Genomic DNA, 19,021 nt, shown 5'->3' with positions numbered 1-19,021 from the left:
TACTTTCCACTATGTTCACAGGAGTTCAAGAAGTACAGTAAATCAATCCCTGGACTACCTTTGTCCCAATGGCTAAAAGACACCCAGAAAAGTGGGGTGGTGAGAGGAAGTGGGGTGGGATGGGCAGGTGCAGTTGCCAGTTCTTCCGTGATGTCCTGAAGTATCCAGACTGGCCAAGAGACTGGTCATTACTTGGAATAGATTCACCTCCAGGCCAGAGCTCATTACTGAGAGTATCGCAAGGCTACATCTTCCAAATGCAGGGGCAGAGGGTAGCCCTTTCCCAGGACCAGCCAACACAGCAAGCAGAGCAGTTGCCAGTAATCCTGAGCTTCCAGTTTGTTCCAAGGGAAGGTCTTTTTGTCTGCTGCCTGGACCTATGCTGGGGAGAGAAGGTCTCATCATCTTCAGTGAAGATGTATCTGACAATATTGTGGTTGGGTTGTCTCAGAAGGGGCTATACTTTGCCATATGTGTTCAGATTTACTGGGGCACAATCACGTACAAGGAAAAGGGCATCTGGCCTTGCCCAAGATAACCTGAGGGTTCTTGTGTAGGGGTAGGTTTCTTTTCCTGGGGTAGGTTTGGACCTACACAGGAACAGATGATTCTGGGGTAAGGGCATGGAGTAACCATGCATGCTTATTTATTTCCTCTATATGGAAGCCCTGCTTAAACCTGGCAAAGAATTTGCTGCAGGGCTTTTGGGATTCAACCCCTCAATGCCAAGAGAACTTGTCTTACCCCTTCTTCTTAAAGATCAAGTTGGCCATTTTCCTGTTTCATCCTCATTGACCTCTCAGTCTTCTGACTTCATTAGACCAAAATATGGAATTTCAAGATGTTGTGGGAGGTGGCAGGCTAGTACACCTTGAAAGAGGAAGCAAGTGTTGGCTGCTGACCTCTGTGTGGGGCTGGAGCATCACAGATCTCCATTTCAGACAATGCATTGCAATTCTTGTCATGTGCCTTTGTCCATTTGTATAAAGCAAAGAAGGCTGAGTGACAGTCCCACTTAGCCTGAACTAGCCGATCCTAATAAACCCTCCCAAACCCTGACCTAAAAAAAAAAAGAAAAGAAAAGAAAAGAAAAGAAAGCCACATCCCTGTTTGCCTGGGGCTTATTATGAAGACACCTTCCCAGTTTAAACACTTAAAAGCAAACCAAATGAAATGACAATTAAGATTGGACTGCCCCTTCTATCTCTGAGATGAGTCTGTGAGGCCAATCAGTTCTTCTGAGATAAGCAAGGTTGGTGAATGGACCTTCCAGAGCCTCAGTATTGCAGGCATATAGCCACAGCCACCCCCTCCAGACGCTAGACGACTCAGTGGGGGAAGCCAAATTTTGAACGAAGTAAAACTCAAAAACTGTTTGAAAGTGGTGAAACCCACAGAAGAGGAATGGGTGTGTGCTGCCTCCTTCTTGCCCTGTCCTTGTAAAACATAACTTCCAAGCATTGAAGGGTTATCTGGGAGGTAATGGTGCTCACATACCTGCAGTCACTGCAAAATGATCTACACACACATCCTCCATCCAGCATTGTTTCCAAAAGGGAGGAAGGAAAACACAAAAGAGGGGAAAATGCTTTGGGTTGGGGAGTGGAAGACGTTCTACCTAAATCCAGAATCTTGTCACACGTCTTTATTCTCTCTCTCTCTCTCTCTCTTTTAAATATATTTCCAGTTACACTATTTCTTTATGATGGAAACTTAAGACTGTCCATCACAGTTATTTACTTCAAAAGCTGCAGAAAATTGTAAGCCACCACCCGGTGTTTCTTTTCAAAAAGGGAGAAAGAACCCAGATTCAATGTAAATATGGAAACAGCAACATTGTTTCCACTTGGGCAAAGGCAGACACCCCATTCTGGGCGAAACTGGTTTAGGTGCTTATTGGAAAAAGCAGCTTTCAGCATCCAGGGAGTGGGACCAATAGGAATGAACACTTACCCATGAAAAAGGAAGCTTTAATTAATATATATTTCTATCTCTAATATACACGTATCGGAGCTAGATCTCTATCTTCACAATAAAATGTGTGCAAATGCTCTCCGCAGAGATGAGTCCCCACCTCAGTCGGTATAGAAAAGCATGATAAAGGTTGGAAAAAATGGATAAAAATGTTGAAAGAACCTCCAGTTCCTTATTAGGCGAAGATACAATATTTATTCCTTGTCTCCTGGGATAAATCTCTTCTGCCTATTGTCCTCCCAGTTCTCAGTGCTGATGCTTAATTTTCAAAACTTCTATATTACCAAGGGACCTACGACATCAGCCAAAGAAATACTCAGCAAGTACAAAATCTGTTCCAGGGAGCTGCTTTTGTGCAGAGGGAAAATTTTGTTCCTACAGGTTTTTAAGTGGGTACGAGGCAAGGAGCTAACTGATCCAGGCAAAGCCATTACAATTTAGATCTCTAACTATAGAACATTTTTTTTTTCTTAAAAAAAAAATTGGAAAATACAAGAAGTTTGGATTTTTTTCCCGATTCTTTTTTTGGAGGGGGAAATTGCATCGTAAGCTTTCGGAGAAACCCAACATGTCAACTACCTTTCCGGGACTAGTCCACGATGCCGAGGTATTATTACTTTTTTTTTTTTTTTTTTTTCTGAGCGCGCGTGTGTGTGGCGGCGGCGGTGGCGGCGGCGGTGGCAGCTTCCCCTGTCTCTAATCTATATTGGACCGTTACGTTTAATTATAATCGGGCTTTCGGGGAAGTTAAGGAAGGAAAGGGGAGAAAGTTCGTTATGACATCTGTCGCCAGGAAGGGCAACTCTGCCACGTTAAGAAACATTTGCCATAATGAGGGGGGAAATCATAATCCTAATAATAAAGAAAGGGAGGAGGAGGTGAGGAGAAAGAGATAACGACGGGCGAAAAAGATACTGAGAAAGGCAAAGTAAAAGGATTGATGGGGGGCGGTAGGTGGACAAGGGGGGTGGGGAACAACGCACCCCCTTTGGAACGAGCTTATTCAAGAAAGGGGAAGCAGAAAAAGGGGGGTCGGTTTCCCTTCCCTAAGTGGCTAAGGAAATGAGCAAGTTGAGCGATTTATACAGACTAGAATTATGCATATATATGGACAGTGATTTTTGACCAGCTCCAGCCGAACATCTCGGCGCGGACAGTCGCAGGATCTCGGTGTGGGGATCTGGTGACTAGTTGAGAGGCGCGGGCGGGCGACAGGTGAGTGTGAACGCTCTGATTCTGCACTCAGCGGCCCCCGAGTCAGTTGCAAACCTACCTACCGACGCCCAGCTCCTTGCGCAAGTTGGGCAGGGGCTGTGTGTGTGTGTGTGTGTGTGTGGTGTCACCCGCACCTATATAGGGTAGGGGATTTTTTTCCCTCTCTCGACTGTGAGGACGCGGCCGCCCACCCCCAGTTCGCCTGCTTGAAAAGGCTCTCTGGCAAAGGAGCTGCGCCCCGGCTGCTGCTCGGCCCGAACCCTGCGCGCTAGTGCTTGTTGGAGAGAGTCAGGGAAAGCTACTGGCTCTGGGAGAGTGGCGCCTTGGTTGCAAAATGACAAACCTCAAGTTTTTCTGCTCTCCCTTTTCCCCCTCTTCCTTGCAGATACGTCACGACGGATCAAACAGCTACCGTTTGATGCAGCTTGGCTGTCTGGAGTCCGTAGCCAATTCCACTGTCGCCTATTCCTCCTCCTCTCCTTTAACTTACTCCACCACCGGCACCGAGTTTGCGTCCCCCTACTTCTCCACTAACCATCAGTACACCCCGCTCCACCACCAGTCCTTCCATTACGAGTTTCAGCACAGCCACCCGGCCGTCACCCCCGACGCCTACTCTCTGAACTCGCTCCACCATTCGCAACAGTATTACCAGCAGATCCACCATGGGGAGCCCACCGACTTTATTAACCTGCACAATGCGCGGGCGCTCAAGTCGTCCTGCCTGGACGAGCAGAGGCGAGAGCTGGGCTGCCTCGATGCCTACCGCCGCCACGACCTATCCCTTATGAGCCATGGCTCACAGTATGGAATGCACCCAGATCAAAGACTCCTGCCAGGGCCCAGCCTGGGGCTGGCCGCCGCCGGAGCAGACGACTTGCAGGTAAATAAGCACGCAGCGAATTTGTCCGCGCCCTCCCCCCTTCGCCTTCGCCCTCCCCCTCCCTCTCCATTAAAGCTCTGACTGTAAACTCTCTCGCTCGCTCGCTCGCTAGCGCTCTCTCTCTCTCTCATACACCCTTACACACACACACATACACACATACACTCACTTACGGAAAGTTATCAAAACAATTAGAGGAGGCGTGAGCCCATTCTGTTCCTCTCATTGGATCCAAGCATTTCACCTGGACGCGCGGGAGTCCAGAGTCCAGCTAGCTGTGGCCCCCACCTTCGGTCTGTCTGCACAGAGTCTTTTGTGAATCCACATTTCTGTCCCTGAGGGGTTAGAGTGGGGAGGTCAAGGAGGCTGGGGTTGAGCCAACTGGACTCAGAGTTAAGACCGGATGAGTTGACGACCAATCGCGCCCTCAGTTCGGCGTTTTCATGGGTCTACCAGCGTGTTCCAAGACATGTTTCCCAGACTGAATTTACGAGGATCTTAGTATGAATTGGGGTCTGGTTTGTTCTTGGGAAAGTCGGGTCAGGAAATTGTAGGAAACTGGAGCTCTAGCAAAAGTTTCACAAATGTACTGAATTGCTCTGTAAAGGATCAAAAGGAAAGCCTCAAAAAGTAATCCCAGTGAAAGAAACTGTACAATACACTTCAGGGTATGGGACTGTGCCTATTTTTCTCCACTTGACATTCTTCCAAATTCAACACTTAGTTGGATAATTCAGCACATTGTTTTTCCTCTCCAAGCATTACCTTAAACACAATTTGCAACTCGTTAAAAAGAGGCGAGTGAGAAAAGAAAGACAAGAAGGAAAGAAAAGATAAAGAGGGAGAAAGAAGAAAGAGAAGAGAGAAAAGAGGGAAGGGAGGAAAAAAAAAAGAAGGAAGGGAGAAAGAAAAGAAAACTCATACTGTGGAGAAATTCACTCACTCCAATGATTTTCCCCTACTTTCTTTCTCAGCGCATTTATGTATATTCGTTACCAACTACAGAATCTATTAATTACGCAAACATTTTGTCATAGACACATTTCAAACAAATAAATCTACAAATTTCCAAGTAAGAACCCAGAACACAGAGAATTCAAACTTTTCTGGACTGAAAGTGCAGCTCTCTGAGTGGGTCTGTGCTTTCTTGGTCCACACAAAGCTGGCTGCTTTCGCCACACTCTTGAAGACAAGGGAGAGATGTTCAAAGAGCACAAGTTGGAGACGTAAGAGATCCCTTGTTGCGCACAGAAAATCTTTGTCCCTCATTTACTTCTGAACAAGTAATTATTTTAAAATTAAAGTGAAAGCCCTTAGAATCCCAACAAAGAACCGTAGCTGAAAGATCGACACAGTAGAAAAATTATTTGGCTCCATAAACCTTGACTTTCTATACTTATATTCACAAAATTTTATACGCTCAGGGCATTTTTACATTTTTCTCAAGGATGCCCTTATGTCTCGAGGGGGGGGGGGAATCTGCCATTCAGTGCTTAGCTCAACTAAAACCTATTTACTCCTTTTTATAGCGCGTCTGCTGCTGATTTTTTTGTAGCTGTACAAATTTTTTTTCTGTGCTAGGCACAAAGCCGGGCATTTTTCAAAAGAGGGGATTAGAACATTTGCAAGCACCAGACAAAGAGCGAATCCCGTGCAAAAGGACACCATAGTTTATCCAATTTTCAACTTAGTGCCATTCAACTGGTCATTTATGCAATGTCATCCAAGCAAACAACATGTTTTACTTATGAGAAGGAAAAGTTTGTTAAGTGAAGAGAGCCAGATTCGTTTCTTCTAAGAAAATAAACATCTTAACGGTGCGTCAGAGAGGGAAAGCGCTTCACCACCTTGAAGAGCTTGAGGCTCTTTACCTACTACATTTCAGATATACTGAAACCTTTTCACCAGCCTATCTCCTTTCTATATCCCTAACCTGTCTTTTTCCATGTAATACTTGTACTAAGGGGACTACCCCAAAATACTGGAAGAGCTTGAGTGTGGTATATACACACACACACACACACACACACACAAATATATTTGTAAATCAGGCAAGTTATTTTCTTCCACTCTTCCTAGACTTAGTTGGCAGAATGGAAAAGAAAGAGAACAAGTCATAGCTACTTTTAAAAAGGAAAATGGGGAGGGTATGTGTGGGAGAAACCCGTCTCTCTCCTTTTATTTCTTCCTTTTTAAAACATTCATCAGCATATGCCTCATTTCAAATGCAACAAATGTAAATATACTTTTCCCTGCACAGAATTTTAAGTGAAAGTCCAATGGTTTGGAGGGCGGTCTAAGTCTGCCTAACAGATGCAAACAGTCTTGTGGCTTCAGTTCCATCTTTGAGTCCCCTAAAAAGATTTGCTATGGCCAACAAAGGAAACTGTCACACCTTTTCCCATCACTGCTTTAATTTATGCTCAGTCTCCAAGGTTTTTTTTTTTTCATATTGATTTGATAATCACTTTAAGGCAGAACATTTAAAATAAGAAAGAGCTCGTGAGTAGGTTGAAAAGGGGGGTCTTACAGGCCTGCCTCAATATGGTGAAAATGGGGAGGCGAAAAGGGAGCCAGGGTTGTGAAGGTTGTTTTGTAAAGTGGGTTTTTATTATGCACCGACTCTCTCCGCATTTACTTAACTCTTCACGGGCTGTTGGGTAGGTTAACACCCTTCAAGGCCTCTTTCATGTCCAATACCTCGTTTGTTTGTAAAGGAAAATGAGCCTTTAACACATTTTCATTTGGCAAAAAAAAAAAAAAAAAGAGAGAGAAAAAGCACATTTTTTAGGTTTGTAATAAAAAATAAGCAAATCTTTTCCTCCTTCCCAGCTTAAATCATTCTTCAATCCATTAAGAGCCTAAAAAGCTGCAGTGAGTGACCCTGAAGTCCCATTTTGGGTAGCGTTATTGGGTGTTCCTACATCTAGGGTGAAACAGAATCCCCATAAGATATCTTGAATCCTAGGCATGACATGGCTCATCGGAGCCCCCAAGAAGCCCAAATTCCCAGAATATGACACTCAAGGTGTAATTTGCTCCACACCACAAGTGTTGAGTATATATTGTCTGCCTGTATGCTATATGCCTTGATGGGGACTCAAAGGCTTCTCCATTCTCTGAGCCAAGATGAAAGGCACTCAGGCTCTTTGAAGTGTAATGTTGCATGGTGCTGTAAAATGCACACCTTAAAATTTATCCAACTTTTAGGTTATGGTTTTTCTTGCCATTTTTTCCTTAAAATCATGTTTCTTGCCAAGCTTTTTCCTGTTCAACGATTGCTTTTAAATGTCTTCTGAAATGTGTTTCAGGGATGAGACCAATTCAAAGGCTTAATTCATGGAGTCATACCTGTTAGTATCCATATGAGTGATTTTATTTTATTTTTTTCTCTTATTAAGGGCTCCGTGGAAGCCCAGTGTGGGCTTGTACTCAATGGCCAAGGTGGGGTGATAAGAAGAGGTAAGAAACAATGTGTCTTTTCTCTCATCTGTTGCTGAGTTTTGAAGATCCAGTGATGCTTTTAAACATCAGATCTCATGTCTGATGATTAAGAAAATAATAACTCTTGGTCAGTGACATTGTTGTGCCACAAGTGATACCACATTTTTAGAAACCACTATAGGCTTGAACCCATCCTGTGCCCAAAAGATTCATCATAGGAAATATGTGCTCATTCTCACAGGCTGTGACAGAATCAAAGTTAGAGGAGGGGAAAAAAAAAAAAAAAAAACTTCTCACACTCCCTTCCCCCAATACCACATCCTCGAGCAGAATTTCGGGTCTCATTGAGCCCTAAATGTGCCAGCCACAGCCTGGGTGTTTAAGGTGATGGTTTTAGCTTGAGGCTTAGAAGGATTCTGTGAAAGGCTGGATCCATCGAGGTTTCAGGGCAGGCTAATGAAATGCCAATATTGTTGCTGCCCTTATTTTTCTAAGTGTCCAGAACATTTCTTTCTTTAAGGAGGGTGGGAGGAGGAGGTGGTGTTAACTGTACTGGATAAAGCTTTCTTTTTCCCATCTGTTGAGGAAAACATCTGAATCCAGAGTTACCCATGGAATTGGAAGGGGGGAAGGCAAAAGAAGAGCAGAGAGCTTGTTGATTTCGGCTCAGACACTGAAAGGGGCTGCATCTCAGATGTTCCACTCTGACAAAGGATTTTGAACTATGACATACTCAGGGCCTCAAGGCAGTGCAGATTTCACTTGCTTCCCTACTTGACTGTACTAAGAATCTCTGAAACTTATTTAACTAGCAGTCTGAGTAACCCAAAGAGCACACAGGGCAAGGGGGACCAGCTGTTATCCTAACTTCATATGAATTAATAAGATACAGCCTATTCACCAAGACTAATTCCAGCTCCAGGGCTGCAGTTGTCTTTAGTAACCAAACCAATGAAGATAGATTCACTTCTGATGGCACCAAATAAATGTTCTTCCATCCCTCTCCAATTTTATTGATGCTTCTTGAAAGAGCCCAGTAGTATTCCAGATAGGCAAATGTATTGGTAGAAAGTAATAGAACCTTTTGTATTTAAACTGCTTATTTCACATCCTGATGTCCAACATTAAATTCCTTTTGAACTGATGAGAAAAACACAGAGGTGTTTTCTTTCAAAATGTGGCTACTGTCATAGTGGAAAAGGGAACACTAGAGGGGTCGCTATGAGTTGGAACCAACTTGACAGCAGTGAGTTTGTTTTTTTAAAAAATGGCTCAGTGGTTAAAGCACTGAATCCATTACCCACTCCTGAGAATAAAGATACGGTATTTGCTTCCATAAAAATCTACAGCCTTGGAAACCCTATGGAGCAGTTGTCCTCTGTCCTATAGGGTTGCTAAGAGTTGGGTTTGACTTGACAGCAGTGGCTGGGTCATAGTGGATATTTGGACTTCCACTAAATATAAAATAGTTCTTCAATTCTGTTGTTTTTCCCCACAGATATTTGATAGCTATTTAAAAAAAAAAAAAAGGCTGGTAATATTTCTTTTCAAAGGTTAAAGGTAGAAGGCAGCAGCAATATCAAACTTTTCTGCCAGGCCAATACCATACATATTGAAAGGACATGAAATAGACCCATAACTGGTGAGAATGGAAATAAAATTAATGCAGTGTGTCGGGGGGAGAGTAGAAAAATACACAGTGAAAGAGAGGACAGGTGAGGCTTGGTGATCCGGGTCTGTGAAGGCAATAACACAAAAGGTGAGGCCCAGCACTTCCGGGAGCACCAAGAAGATTCTGGTGGTGCTGAAGGACAGCGCCACTAATTAGCGCCCTGAGCCCGCTGCTCCTACGGTCCGGCTCTCACTACTGCGGTCTTTGCTTTCAATTCTCTACTCGCTATAAGATCACCTTCTCCAGTGTTTGCAGATTGCATCCGTTTGTACAGTAGCTGACAGAGGGTGAGAATTACGCGAGGCCGAGGGCTGGAGTTAGAATTCAGCGATTTCGGTGTGGTATAAATAGAATTTCCGGAGAGAGGTTTAGTTCAACTTCTTGAGAAAGGCCAATGCTTTTGATATCCACAAGGTGGGCGCTGCGACCTCACCCTACCAGAGCCACTGAAATGGTCCTTCTTAGATAATGTTTTATTGTTCTTGTAGATTGTGGTGCGTATTCGTTTCACCTAAAAAGCACAGTCAAATCTGCTATTTTGAACCAAACATTGATCTTTTACTAAAACAGCATGGCTCTAAAGAGAAAGGGAAACGGGGTGTAACTTGGGGCTCATATCAGTATTGTTCCATTAGACCCTAGTTTACCCACAGAGAAGGAATTCGGACATTATCTGCTCAGAGTTTATTCCAGTTTCTACGTGCCTAAGAGAAAGACTAGTTAACGTGTTTGAGCCCTGGAGAACAGGGTGTAAGTGCTTTTGTGTGTGGTTTTATTCTGTAAACTCTGTGTTCATGACAATTTAGAAATGGATACCAAGGATTGCAAGGAAATTTTGTATTAAAATGGGGGGCGTGTACCCTGTTAGTTCAGCCCTCATCTCAGGATCCCCCCTTTTTTGAAGCAATTTATTTCTATGGTCACAGTAGTGGACAATGAAATCAATAGCTCAGGTCACCTTTGTTCATCAAACATCTGAAGAGAGCCAGGAACTCGAGTGCTTTACCTTGCCACTATCCTTCATACAACCCCAAATTGTGGACAGTTTAGATGGGAAGGTCTGTTTCTCCTCTAATCCATGTTTTACAGGTGACTCTCTACAAGAGACACGGTTTCTTATAAAGCACAACTTTTTGCCATTTTCCCTTTGCCTTCGTTGAGCTTAGTAGCTTACATTTCTAATGATTTCCAGAATTTACAATGGGGAGTGGGAAACACTATTTCGCTTCTAGAGACCTCGGAACGTTCTTCTTGAAGACCCCTAAGTGTCCTACTTGAGTTCATTACGGAGAGGTGGTACTGGTTTTCAGTGGGGTAGGGTATGGGAGTCAGAGGTCCGTTCTTTAAATTTGGCTACGTCTACTTGCAAAGAACAAAATGTCATTTCCCTGACTACAGTGTTTTTGCCTTTCAAGGAGGCCGAATTGCAGTAGAATGCGCGGAAGTGGGGGTAGCGGCGAGGTAATTACCACCTAGATGAAATGTTTGCGGCTGCTTCCGAGGCGCGGCTCTCCGCGCGCTCACGCTCCGTTAATAGTGTGCGCGATTTCGCCCGCAGCTCCGCCACTCCAACCATCAGAACCAATAATCTTTACTTTACCCAGTGCTCGCGTATCGATAGCTTCTCTCGCCTCGGGCGTCAGCTTTGATATGTTAATATCTCTGAGTAGCAAATTCTGCAGAGATCATATTAATGTTGTACGTACAGAGTGGAGCTTTGCCTTCGTTGAATATTCAGATACCGGGATTCAAAAGGCATCTCTTGAAGAAATGAGGCTCCTATTTACAAGAGTCGTCTGTGTTTTTAATCATTAAAAAAGAAAGAAAGGAAAATCCACTTTTCTTCTCCCTATGAATCTTCTGGGGTTCCCTATGGCCCCTTCGCCTTTGTCAGACGCCAGTCCCTTTCGTTTCTAGCTGAGTATCTAATAATATGAAAACAATGTTGATAAAGATGGTGATGGCGGTGATGAAGTTCGTAATGAACGGATTCAAATTCAAATCTTAAGGGTAGATGCTCAGTTGTGTCCGGAGGGCTGTGGCTTTCAGAAGAGGATAGAGGTGGGATGAGATCCAGCCTTTTCATATTGGGGTAGAAAGTGACATTTGGCCCTGGTCTTTTCTTTTTTTTTTTTTTTTTTTTTTGTGAAATCGGGATGACAAACTCAAAAAAAAAAAAAGCGGAAGAAAAAAAATGAAAAAAAAAGTGAAGAGGGGAAGCGCCCTTGTTTCGCTTTGTGATCACTCTGCCTTGCAGCCCCAGGCTAATTTCAGAAGCTTAAATACCGCCATAGCCTCTGGGCCACGCGGAGAGGGAGCGGACCCGGCCACAGGCAGGCAGAAGCGCTTTCCCGATTGCCCGTGGCTACACAAAATACAAACTACTTTGAATCAAAACATTTTTGGAGAATTAATATGATCTGAACTCTGCACGTTTTAAAAGAGGTGGAGTTTGTCAGATCGCTTGGAGGTGACTGGCACGCCAAGGCAGAGGCATTAACGCTGCGGTACATAGATTGTCAGATCTGATATATATATATATTTTAATGTTTCTACGGAACGCAGTTTAGCATCAGTTGTCCAAAGTCGGCCAATAACAGAGTGGATGGACCTGACCGCCCTTTTTTTCTGCGGCCCGGGTGGCTGCTTGGGATGGTCTTCCTTGGCTTCATTCCGGTTTTGCTAAGGCCTTGGAATCCAGGTTAGAGCGAGCTTTTCCTCTTTTAGTCGTTCCTGGGAAGAGCAAGAGTCGAGGTGGGAAACCTTGTTCGTCTTCCTTTGTCAGTGCCTGGGGATTAGAGAGGCACTACCAGGAGTCTCTCTCTGTTGTTGTTGTTGTTGTTTGCCGTCGAGTCGGCCCCGACTCATAGCGACCCCTCCTTGGGTTTCCGAGGCAGTATCACTACGGAAGTAGGATTGCCCAACCTTCCTTCCGAGGAGTGGCTGGTGGGTTTGAACCGCCAGCCTTCTGGTGTGGTGAGCAGTCAAGTGCCTTAGGCACTATGCTACCAGAGCTCCTGCAAAACTCCTCTCTATAGTACATCCATTGTGCGTGAACTAGAGCCAGAGACACACGTGTAGGCTTGCCTGCCTCGTTAGTTTGTAAGTGAAGATGCTGCAGATTAGACAGTCTCCAGTATATGAAGCCTAAAAGGCATGTACTAAAGGATCTAAAGGCTTGGTTTGTTGCAAATCTTTTTGGGGGAGGGCAATGGGATTTAGTTGCTGCTTTTCCGTGCCTACTGCCTTCTATTTTGTTCATTGCTTTGAAAATCATAAAGGCCACCGTACTGTCTGTATTGGGGAATGGAGATTAACCCCACCCGACCGTTACACACTCAGACCTCCACATTCAACTAGCCATTTTCTGCATGTGGACTTCCTTTTCTTTTGTTCTGCCTAGAATCTGCGCCGGGAGGAGTGCCTTGGTAATCCAGCCTTGGTAATCCGGTTATACCTGAAATGGTATATCCTCCCCCAAACAGCGCAATTCACTGCTGACACATCATCAGATTGCAATTAAGCTCCCACCACTTTTTCTGTTTGGTTGCAATCACTATCTGCTGCCGTCGGGGGAAAGAGGATGGCGGTGGGGGAGGGGGTTGAAAAGAATGGGAGGCCAGAGGCGAGGCAGCCCAAGATGATCCTACCCTGCTATCTCACGCGCTCACCTCGCAAAAATGCAACCGCAGAACAAACAGAGACAGGAAACTCTCGTAATAGCTTACACATTTTTAATGTGTCAGGAAAAAATGAGCGATCACTAGAGATGAAGAAGGGGAGAAAAAATCCCTGCCGTTTGTATTTCTTTCATTTGAATTGTAAACATCTGTTTGGCTGTAAGGCGAACAGAACATTTATTTTGCTCTCAAGATTTGGTCTAATTATGTCAACACCGACGCCACGGCAAGTGGGGCGGCGCTGCTGCTTTGGAGAGACTGCGCGCATAGGCCCAGCGCCCAGAAGCCCTCCAGGAAGTATTGATCGCTCCTGGCGCGCACGCCAGGCCTCCTACTAGGTCCCGGGATGTTATTAAAGGGAGGAGGTGTGGAGACTGGGCGCGTGACTCTGAGGCAGCTTTAGGGGTGTCGGGGGAGCGGCAGCTCCTCCGAGACAACCGTGGCTTTTTCCTCTGCCCTAATTGCCAGAGAAGAGAGGAGGAAAGGCACGCTCGAGTGTCCGCTCTGGGCTCTCCGAAACGGTTGCCGCGCAAATGTAGAGCCGGGAGTCTTGCCTTGCACCGCTGCTTGCACCCTGCGACGACGTAGTAGTTGCTCAACACAATGGCAAGGTTGGGTGGCCTTTTTCAGGTGGTTGAGCACACGTACAACCATTCCCAGTTGCATTTCCCCACAAGCTGGGGGAAATGTAGACCAAGTCTGAGCATGCCCATTTTTCAGATCGACACACTGAGGCCCAAAGGCGTGAAGTGACTAGCTCAACGGCGCATGGGTGGATCAAATTCTTATTTGTGGCCCTGAACTCTCGTCACTACGCCACACTCTGTCTGCAGACATAGAGTCAGGCATTGCCAGCTACCAAGAAGAGAGCATCTCAACCCGTGCTACTTCTGCCCCCATGGTCTCTAACAAGGTCTGAAAAGAGAAGGATCTGCATCAATGCATTTGTGCCTAGATTTGTCGCAGCCACTGTAAATCTTTGGCTGATTACTTTCTGCATCTACAAGAAATTAATATTTTTTTTATTACAGCTACCTCCTATACAAGGAGCTCTAGTGATGCAGTGTTTAAAGCATTCAGCTCTAAACAAAAAGTCAGCAGTTGGAACCCAAAGATGAGACAGTTTGCTTCCATAAAGATTTACCACTTTGGAAATCCCATGGAGCAGTTTTACTGTGTCCTATAGGGTCACTATGAGTTCGAAGCAACTTGATGGCAGAAGGTTTGGGTTATTCCTTACATAACAGGAGCCCTGGTGGTGCAGCAGTTAAGTGCCCGACTGCAAAACAAAATGTGGAACCCACCAGCAACTCCACAGGAGAAAGATGTGGCAGTCTGCTTCCATAAAGATTACAGCCTTGGAAACCCTATAGGGGCAGTTCTACTCTGTCCTCTGCAAGTCAGGATTGCCTTGAGAACAACCAGTTTTTCTCTGCTATACAAGTGACCTTGAGGATATAGTCTTTGATTTCTTTCCCCGTCACCATAGTTACTCACCTGGTTTTGCAGCATCACTGGAAATATCTCCAAAGTCCACATTTAAGATAGTGACCCCCATAGAATGGGAAACAGATAAACACTGAAGCAATTCTAAGAGTCCTGGCTGTGTGATCAGAGACACCTCTAACTGGAATGGTGAGACTATAATGAACATCACACAATTTCATTAAGTGCTGAAATGCCTCACAAGAACCATGAAGAACTTCATCTAATAACACTGGGTGAATATTGTAAACAGCTTGGTGTGGTTGGCTATTTCCTAATTTTCTTTCTTTGAGATCTCATCATTGACATTTGTAGTTGATTCTGAATCACAATGACTCCCATTGGATTTCCAAGGCTGTAAATCTTTGCAGAAATAGATTGCCTCAGCTTCCTCCTGAGGAGCAGCTGGTGGGCTTGAACTTCCAACCTTCTGGTTAGTAGCCAAATGCCTTACCCACCATGCCATCAGAGTTCCTTTGTTTGTAGTCTGGATCCCTTTAAAGAAGTTCTACTTTTTCCATTCCAAATGCAAAATTCTGATTATGTTGACCTATTACCCATTCTACTTCCCCCCAAAAAAAGATAAACCACTGGGAAGAAAGATATCAGGTTCCCCCATGTTGCTATATACTCTACAAGTTGCAAAATCTTTAGCCAGGATGAGAGAGTTCCCCAAGGCTGCAGCAATGCCAAGTATCAAAGCAACAGAAATTCCCTTTAAAGATGCTGTGACATAAAAAATAAAAGACTCTGGAGTTGATGGCTAATCCTGAATACAAAATAAATCCTCCAGGCAATTTGTGTGTGCATAAAGCATACTTTTAATATGCACCCTGTGTAACTTACTTACTAAATGCCCATTTGAGCACAAACCAGAAGCCCAACCTGGATGCCAAGGTCCCAGGGAGTTGCCAGTGGTCAGGTAGCAGACTCAGTGTCTTCCCTGGGAGCATCTGGCTTTTAGCAGATGGGGTTCACTTTGCCAAAAGGGAGCAAAAAGTAGTTTTCCAAAGGAAATGGGGCGAGACCAATTCAACTCCTTATTTTACAAAAATAATACTCTTCTTCACCTCTCTAAATTAGGTTCTTGACCTATTGAAGATTAGTAAATATTAGAAAGTTCTAAAATTCTGTCCTTCTCTTCCTTTTAAAAACAAAACCAGTTGTTGGCAAGTCGTTTCCAACTCATGTCAACCCCACACGTGTTAGAGCAGAACTGTGCTCCACAGAGTTTTCAGTGGCTGATTTTTCGGAAGAAGATCAACAAGTCTTTCTTCTGAGGTGCCTTTGAGTGAACTTGAACCTCCAACATGAACCATCAACCCTTCTGTTAGCAGCTGAGTTCTTAACCATTTGTACCATCCAGGGCCATCTGTCCTTTAGCAGCCAGAAAAAATAAATATGCATACTCAAGTAATCTCTTCTTTCACTCATAAGGAACCTAAGACCTATTGGGCAAGATTCCTAGTGTCCTCAACTATGTGCTTGCTAGTGGGCAAGGTGAGGGGATGTGCTTATGTAAGAATATAAATTTGCTTATAACTCATAGACAGTGTATTGAAGATCCCTTTTCAGGAGAGGGTTGTATGTGACTTTCATTTATAGACATGTGATTTTCTTGTTGCATATCCTTGCTACAAAATGACCTTGTAGAGACCTAAAATAATCAGGGTCGTGATCCTACAGTATCACTCTAAAACTCAGGTTCATTGATACTTAGCTTGCTTTCCTCCTCATCTCAAGTTCTAAGAAGTCACTTACTAGTTTATTTATTTATCTATCTATCTACCTATCTATTTATTTATTTATTTTAGTGTGCTTTGCGTCTATAGATACAAACTTAGAGCGTCAGCAAAAGTGAAATGGTAGTCTCAGGCACATGGATCTGGGCTCACTGAATTTTTTGGTTTAAAATTCTCTCTGGGAATGCGAGTTGGGGAAGCACAGGCAAGTTTGTGTTTCCAGCTCCTCAGGCAGGCATTTTCATGCTTGTCCATCTGTAATAATGATGGCTACAAATTTGATGCCAAGAAAAGGATTTCAGTCTGACCACTGAGATTATGACCTCTCATATTCAAAGTCAGGGCATGTTTCCAGGCACTAGGGTCAGGAATTTGGCCATAGTATTCAAGACTCATCTTTTGGCCTAGAAAGAGGTGATTGCTCGGATGTTCGCACTATTCTCTCTCCTGTTTTCAGGAAGTTGGGGCAATCATGAGCCTCAGAATGCTTAGGGAGAAAGACCTTGGTTTTCAGCACTTTCAGGGGAAATTTGGATGACCATAGCCCACCAGATGGAATTCCAGATAATACAAAGGTAGAAACACTTTAAGAATGAGGAAAGGTTAACATGTTGCCTCTGCCCAGGGCCAGTAACCCTTTGCCACTCTAAACATCTTCCCAGATTTCTTAGCCAATATGTCTAGAAAACACACTCAAAGGAATGGCAGCATTTCCACTGACATATCATCCATCTGAATTTCTTAGCAAAGGAAAGAAGGAGCTACCAGAGAGGCTAGCCATGAGTCCTAGACCAGGGCTTCTCAAACTTTAATGTGCACGTAAACCACTTGAGGGTCTTGTTAAAAAGGCAGATTCTGACTCTGAAGGTCTTAGGTTGGGCCATCAATCTTATATTTCTAACAAGTTCGTAGGAAATGCTGATGCTGCCATTTGAAGACCTCTCTTTAAGGAAAAAGGCTTTGGGTAACACTTCACTGCCCATTTGTCTCCCCTGGTCTGCTTATTTTCTCTTTTCCCTCATAGAACTTCGTACTTTTCTGGAAGTAAATCTTCAAACCACCCTTAACTGATGAGATCAAATGTGTCTGATCATAAGCACACACTTTGAATTTCAACTTGCCGCTGGACCCACAAAAGCTCTGTGCACAGATTTCTTGATGCCTGGTGAAGTAGACTTGGATCTCAGAGCTTCATGGCCACCATGTTAGCAGTGTAAACACTGGCTCAGCTTTTTGCAATGAGGGAGGAATTGGGCAGCAGGACACCTTTCCTAGCTATGATCACCCTTAGATCATCATGTTCACTTCAGTCATCAACTACCTGAGGTTAGGGACTACACTCCATTGTTCCTGAACAATATGAAAGCTCAAGAGGTTTTCCAGACTGCTCGGCTGAGCATCCAGAAACTTCTGGTGATGATTTTTAGTGGTGTCTGGATACTGATTAGGTGACTGTGGTGCCTTTAGTTAATAGATGGTTGAGGGAAAGGAGATGGCAATTCTCAAACATTTTGATAAAGGGCCCTTATAATTTTTATCTCCATGGCAAACACTGGATAAGAAGTATCTGTCCATTGTGTGTGTGTGTAGGTATCTATTCATAATACTTACCGTTTTGGGGGTTATCTGGGAGAAGTTTGGGGGTTTTAATTAACTAAAGTATTTCTGGCTGTGGATGATGCAGAATTTAACACTGACGAGCCTGCTGAAGGAGCCCTGATGGCTCAGTGGTTAAGCACTTGGCTGCAAACTGAAAGGTCAGCAGTTTGAACCCACCAGCCACTCCACAGAGATGTGGTAGTTTGCTTCTGTAAAAATAACAGCCTTGGAAACCCTACAGGGCAGTTCCATTCCATCCTTCAGGATTGCTGAGTCTAAATTCACTCCACAGCAACAGGTTGAGTTTCTTTTGGAGGGAGGTTTTGGGTAGGCTAACATTCTATGGGATGAAAATTTTCTCTAAAATCCTACTTGTCCCCTCACAAACATTTTCTGTGTAATATATGAAAGACAAAACCCTGTGTTATTTGAAAGGATCATCTTCAGAATATTTTTCCAAGATGATCCAGGGATATATAAATATGACCATTTTCATGTGTTCCCAAATCTGAGTCACACTTGATATTAACTGTCTCATGCATTTATCTTCTCTCATTGTCACTAATATTTTATACTTTTTCCTTCCAAGGTGGGACCTGTGTGGTCAACCCCACAGATTTGTTTTGCTCGGTCCCTGGTCGTTTGTCCCTTCTCAGTTCTACTTCCAAATACAAGGTGACCATTGCTGAGGTCAAGAGACGCCTCTCACCACCTGAATGCCTCAATGCTTCACTATTGGGAGGCATATTGAGAAGGTAAGACAAATTATTTTCTGGCACTGTGGGTCTGCTAACTGTACTGATACACATTCCTCAACCCTTGTGTCTTCCCTCCTATGTTGAATTCCTCATGTGGTCAAGTCTTCTCATGATTTTCTTCAGAATGTGAACTTTCAAAGTCTAGTTTTTATTTGTTTTTGGGCAGAGCAAAATCCAAGAATGGGGGCCGGTGCCTGAGAGAGAAACTGGATAGGTTGGGCTTGAACTTGCCAGCAGGAAGACGGAAAGCTGCCAATGTGACCCTCCTCACTTCCTTAGTTGAAGGTATGACTTTCAGCTCTGCAAAGTAATGATGAAGGGCTGGCAATTCTTTGAAGCTCAGGTTTGTGAGACTGTGCCATTTTATTTTTGTCTATACTATTAAGCAGGACAGTTAACAGATACTGCTAAAGTTCCCATTTAACCCTAATTATAATACTTAAGCTAGACAATATAAAGCTTGTTGTTGTTGTTGTTCTTTGCCGTTGAGTTGGCCCCGACTCATAGCGACCCCTCCTTGGGTTTCCGAGGCAGTATCACTATGGAAGTAGGATTGCCCAACCTTCCTT

The 19,021-nt window shown here is 44.1% G+C and overlaps 1 protein-coding gene across 1 annotated transcript in view; it reads left to right on the top strand.

The window, feature by feature from the left end:
* Window positions 1–2,542: 2,542 nt before the first annotated feature.
* TFAP2D (transcription factor AP-2 delta) overlaps window positions 2,543–19,021 on the top strand; it is a 72,094-nt gene continuing 55,615 nt past the window's right edge. Inside the window, exons 1-5 of the mRNA XM_007936153.2 lie at window positions 2,543–2,581; window positions 3,575–4,072; window positions 7,474–7,534; window positions 18,284–18,449; window positions 18,619–18,737. Of these exons, the coding sequence (XP_007934344.1) occupies window positions 2,543–2,581; window positions 3,575–4,072; window positions 7,474–7,534; window positions 18,284–18,449; window positions 18,619–18,737 (883 nt within the window). The remainder of the gene's footprint in view (window positions 2,582–3,574; window positions 4,073–7,473; window positions 7,535–18,283; window positions 18,450–18,618; window positions 18,738–19,021) is intronic.

This window comes from Orycteropus afer, unplaced genomic scaffold (assembly GCF_000298275.1).
Source record: "Orycteropus afer afer isolate SDZICR_OR568_19922 unplaced genomic scaffold, OryAfe1.0 scaffold00034, whole genome shotgun sequence".
In the NCBI taxonomy this organism is placed as follows: Eukaryota; Metazoa; Chordata; class Mammalia; order Tubulidentata; family Orycteropodidae; genus Orycteropus; species Orycteropus afer.
Note: the sequence above shows the minus strand (reverse complement) of the source record. Positions and strands in the feature narration are given on the sequence as shown.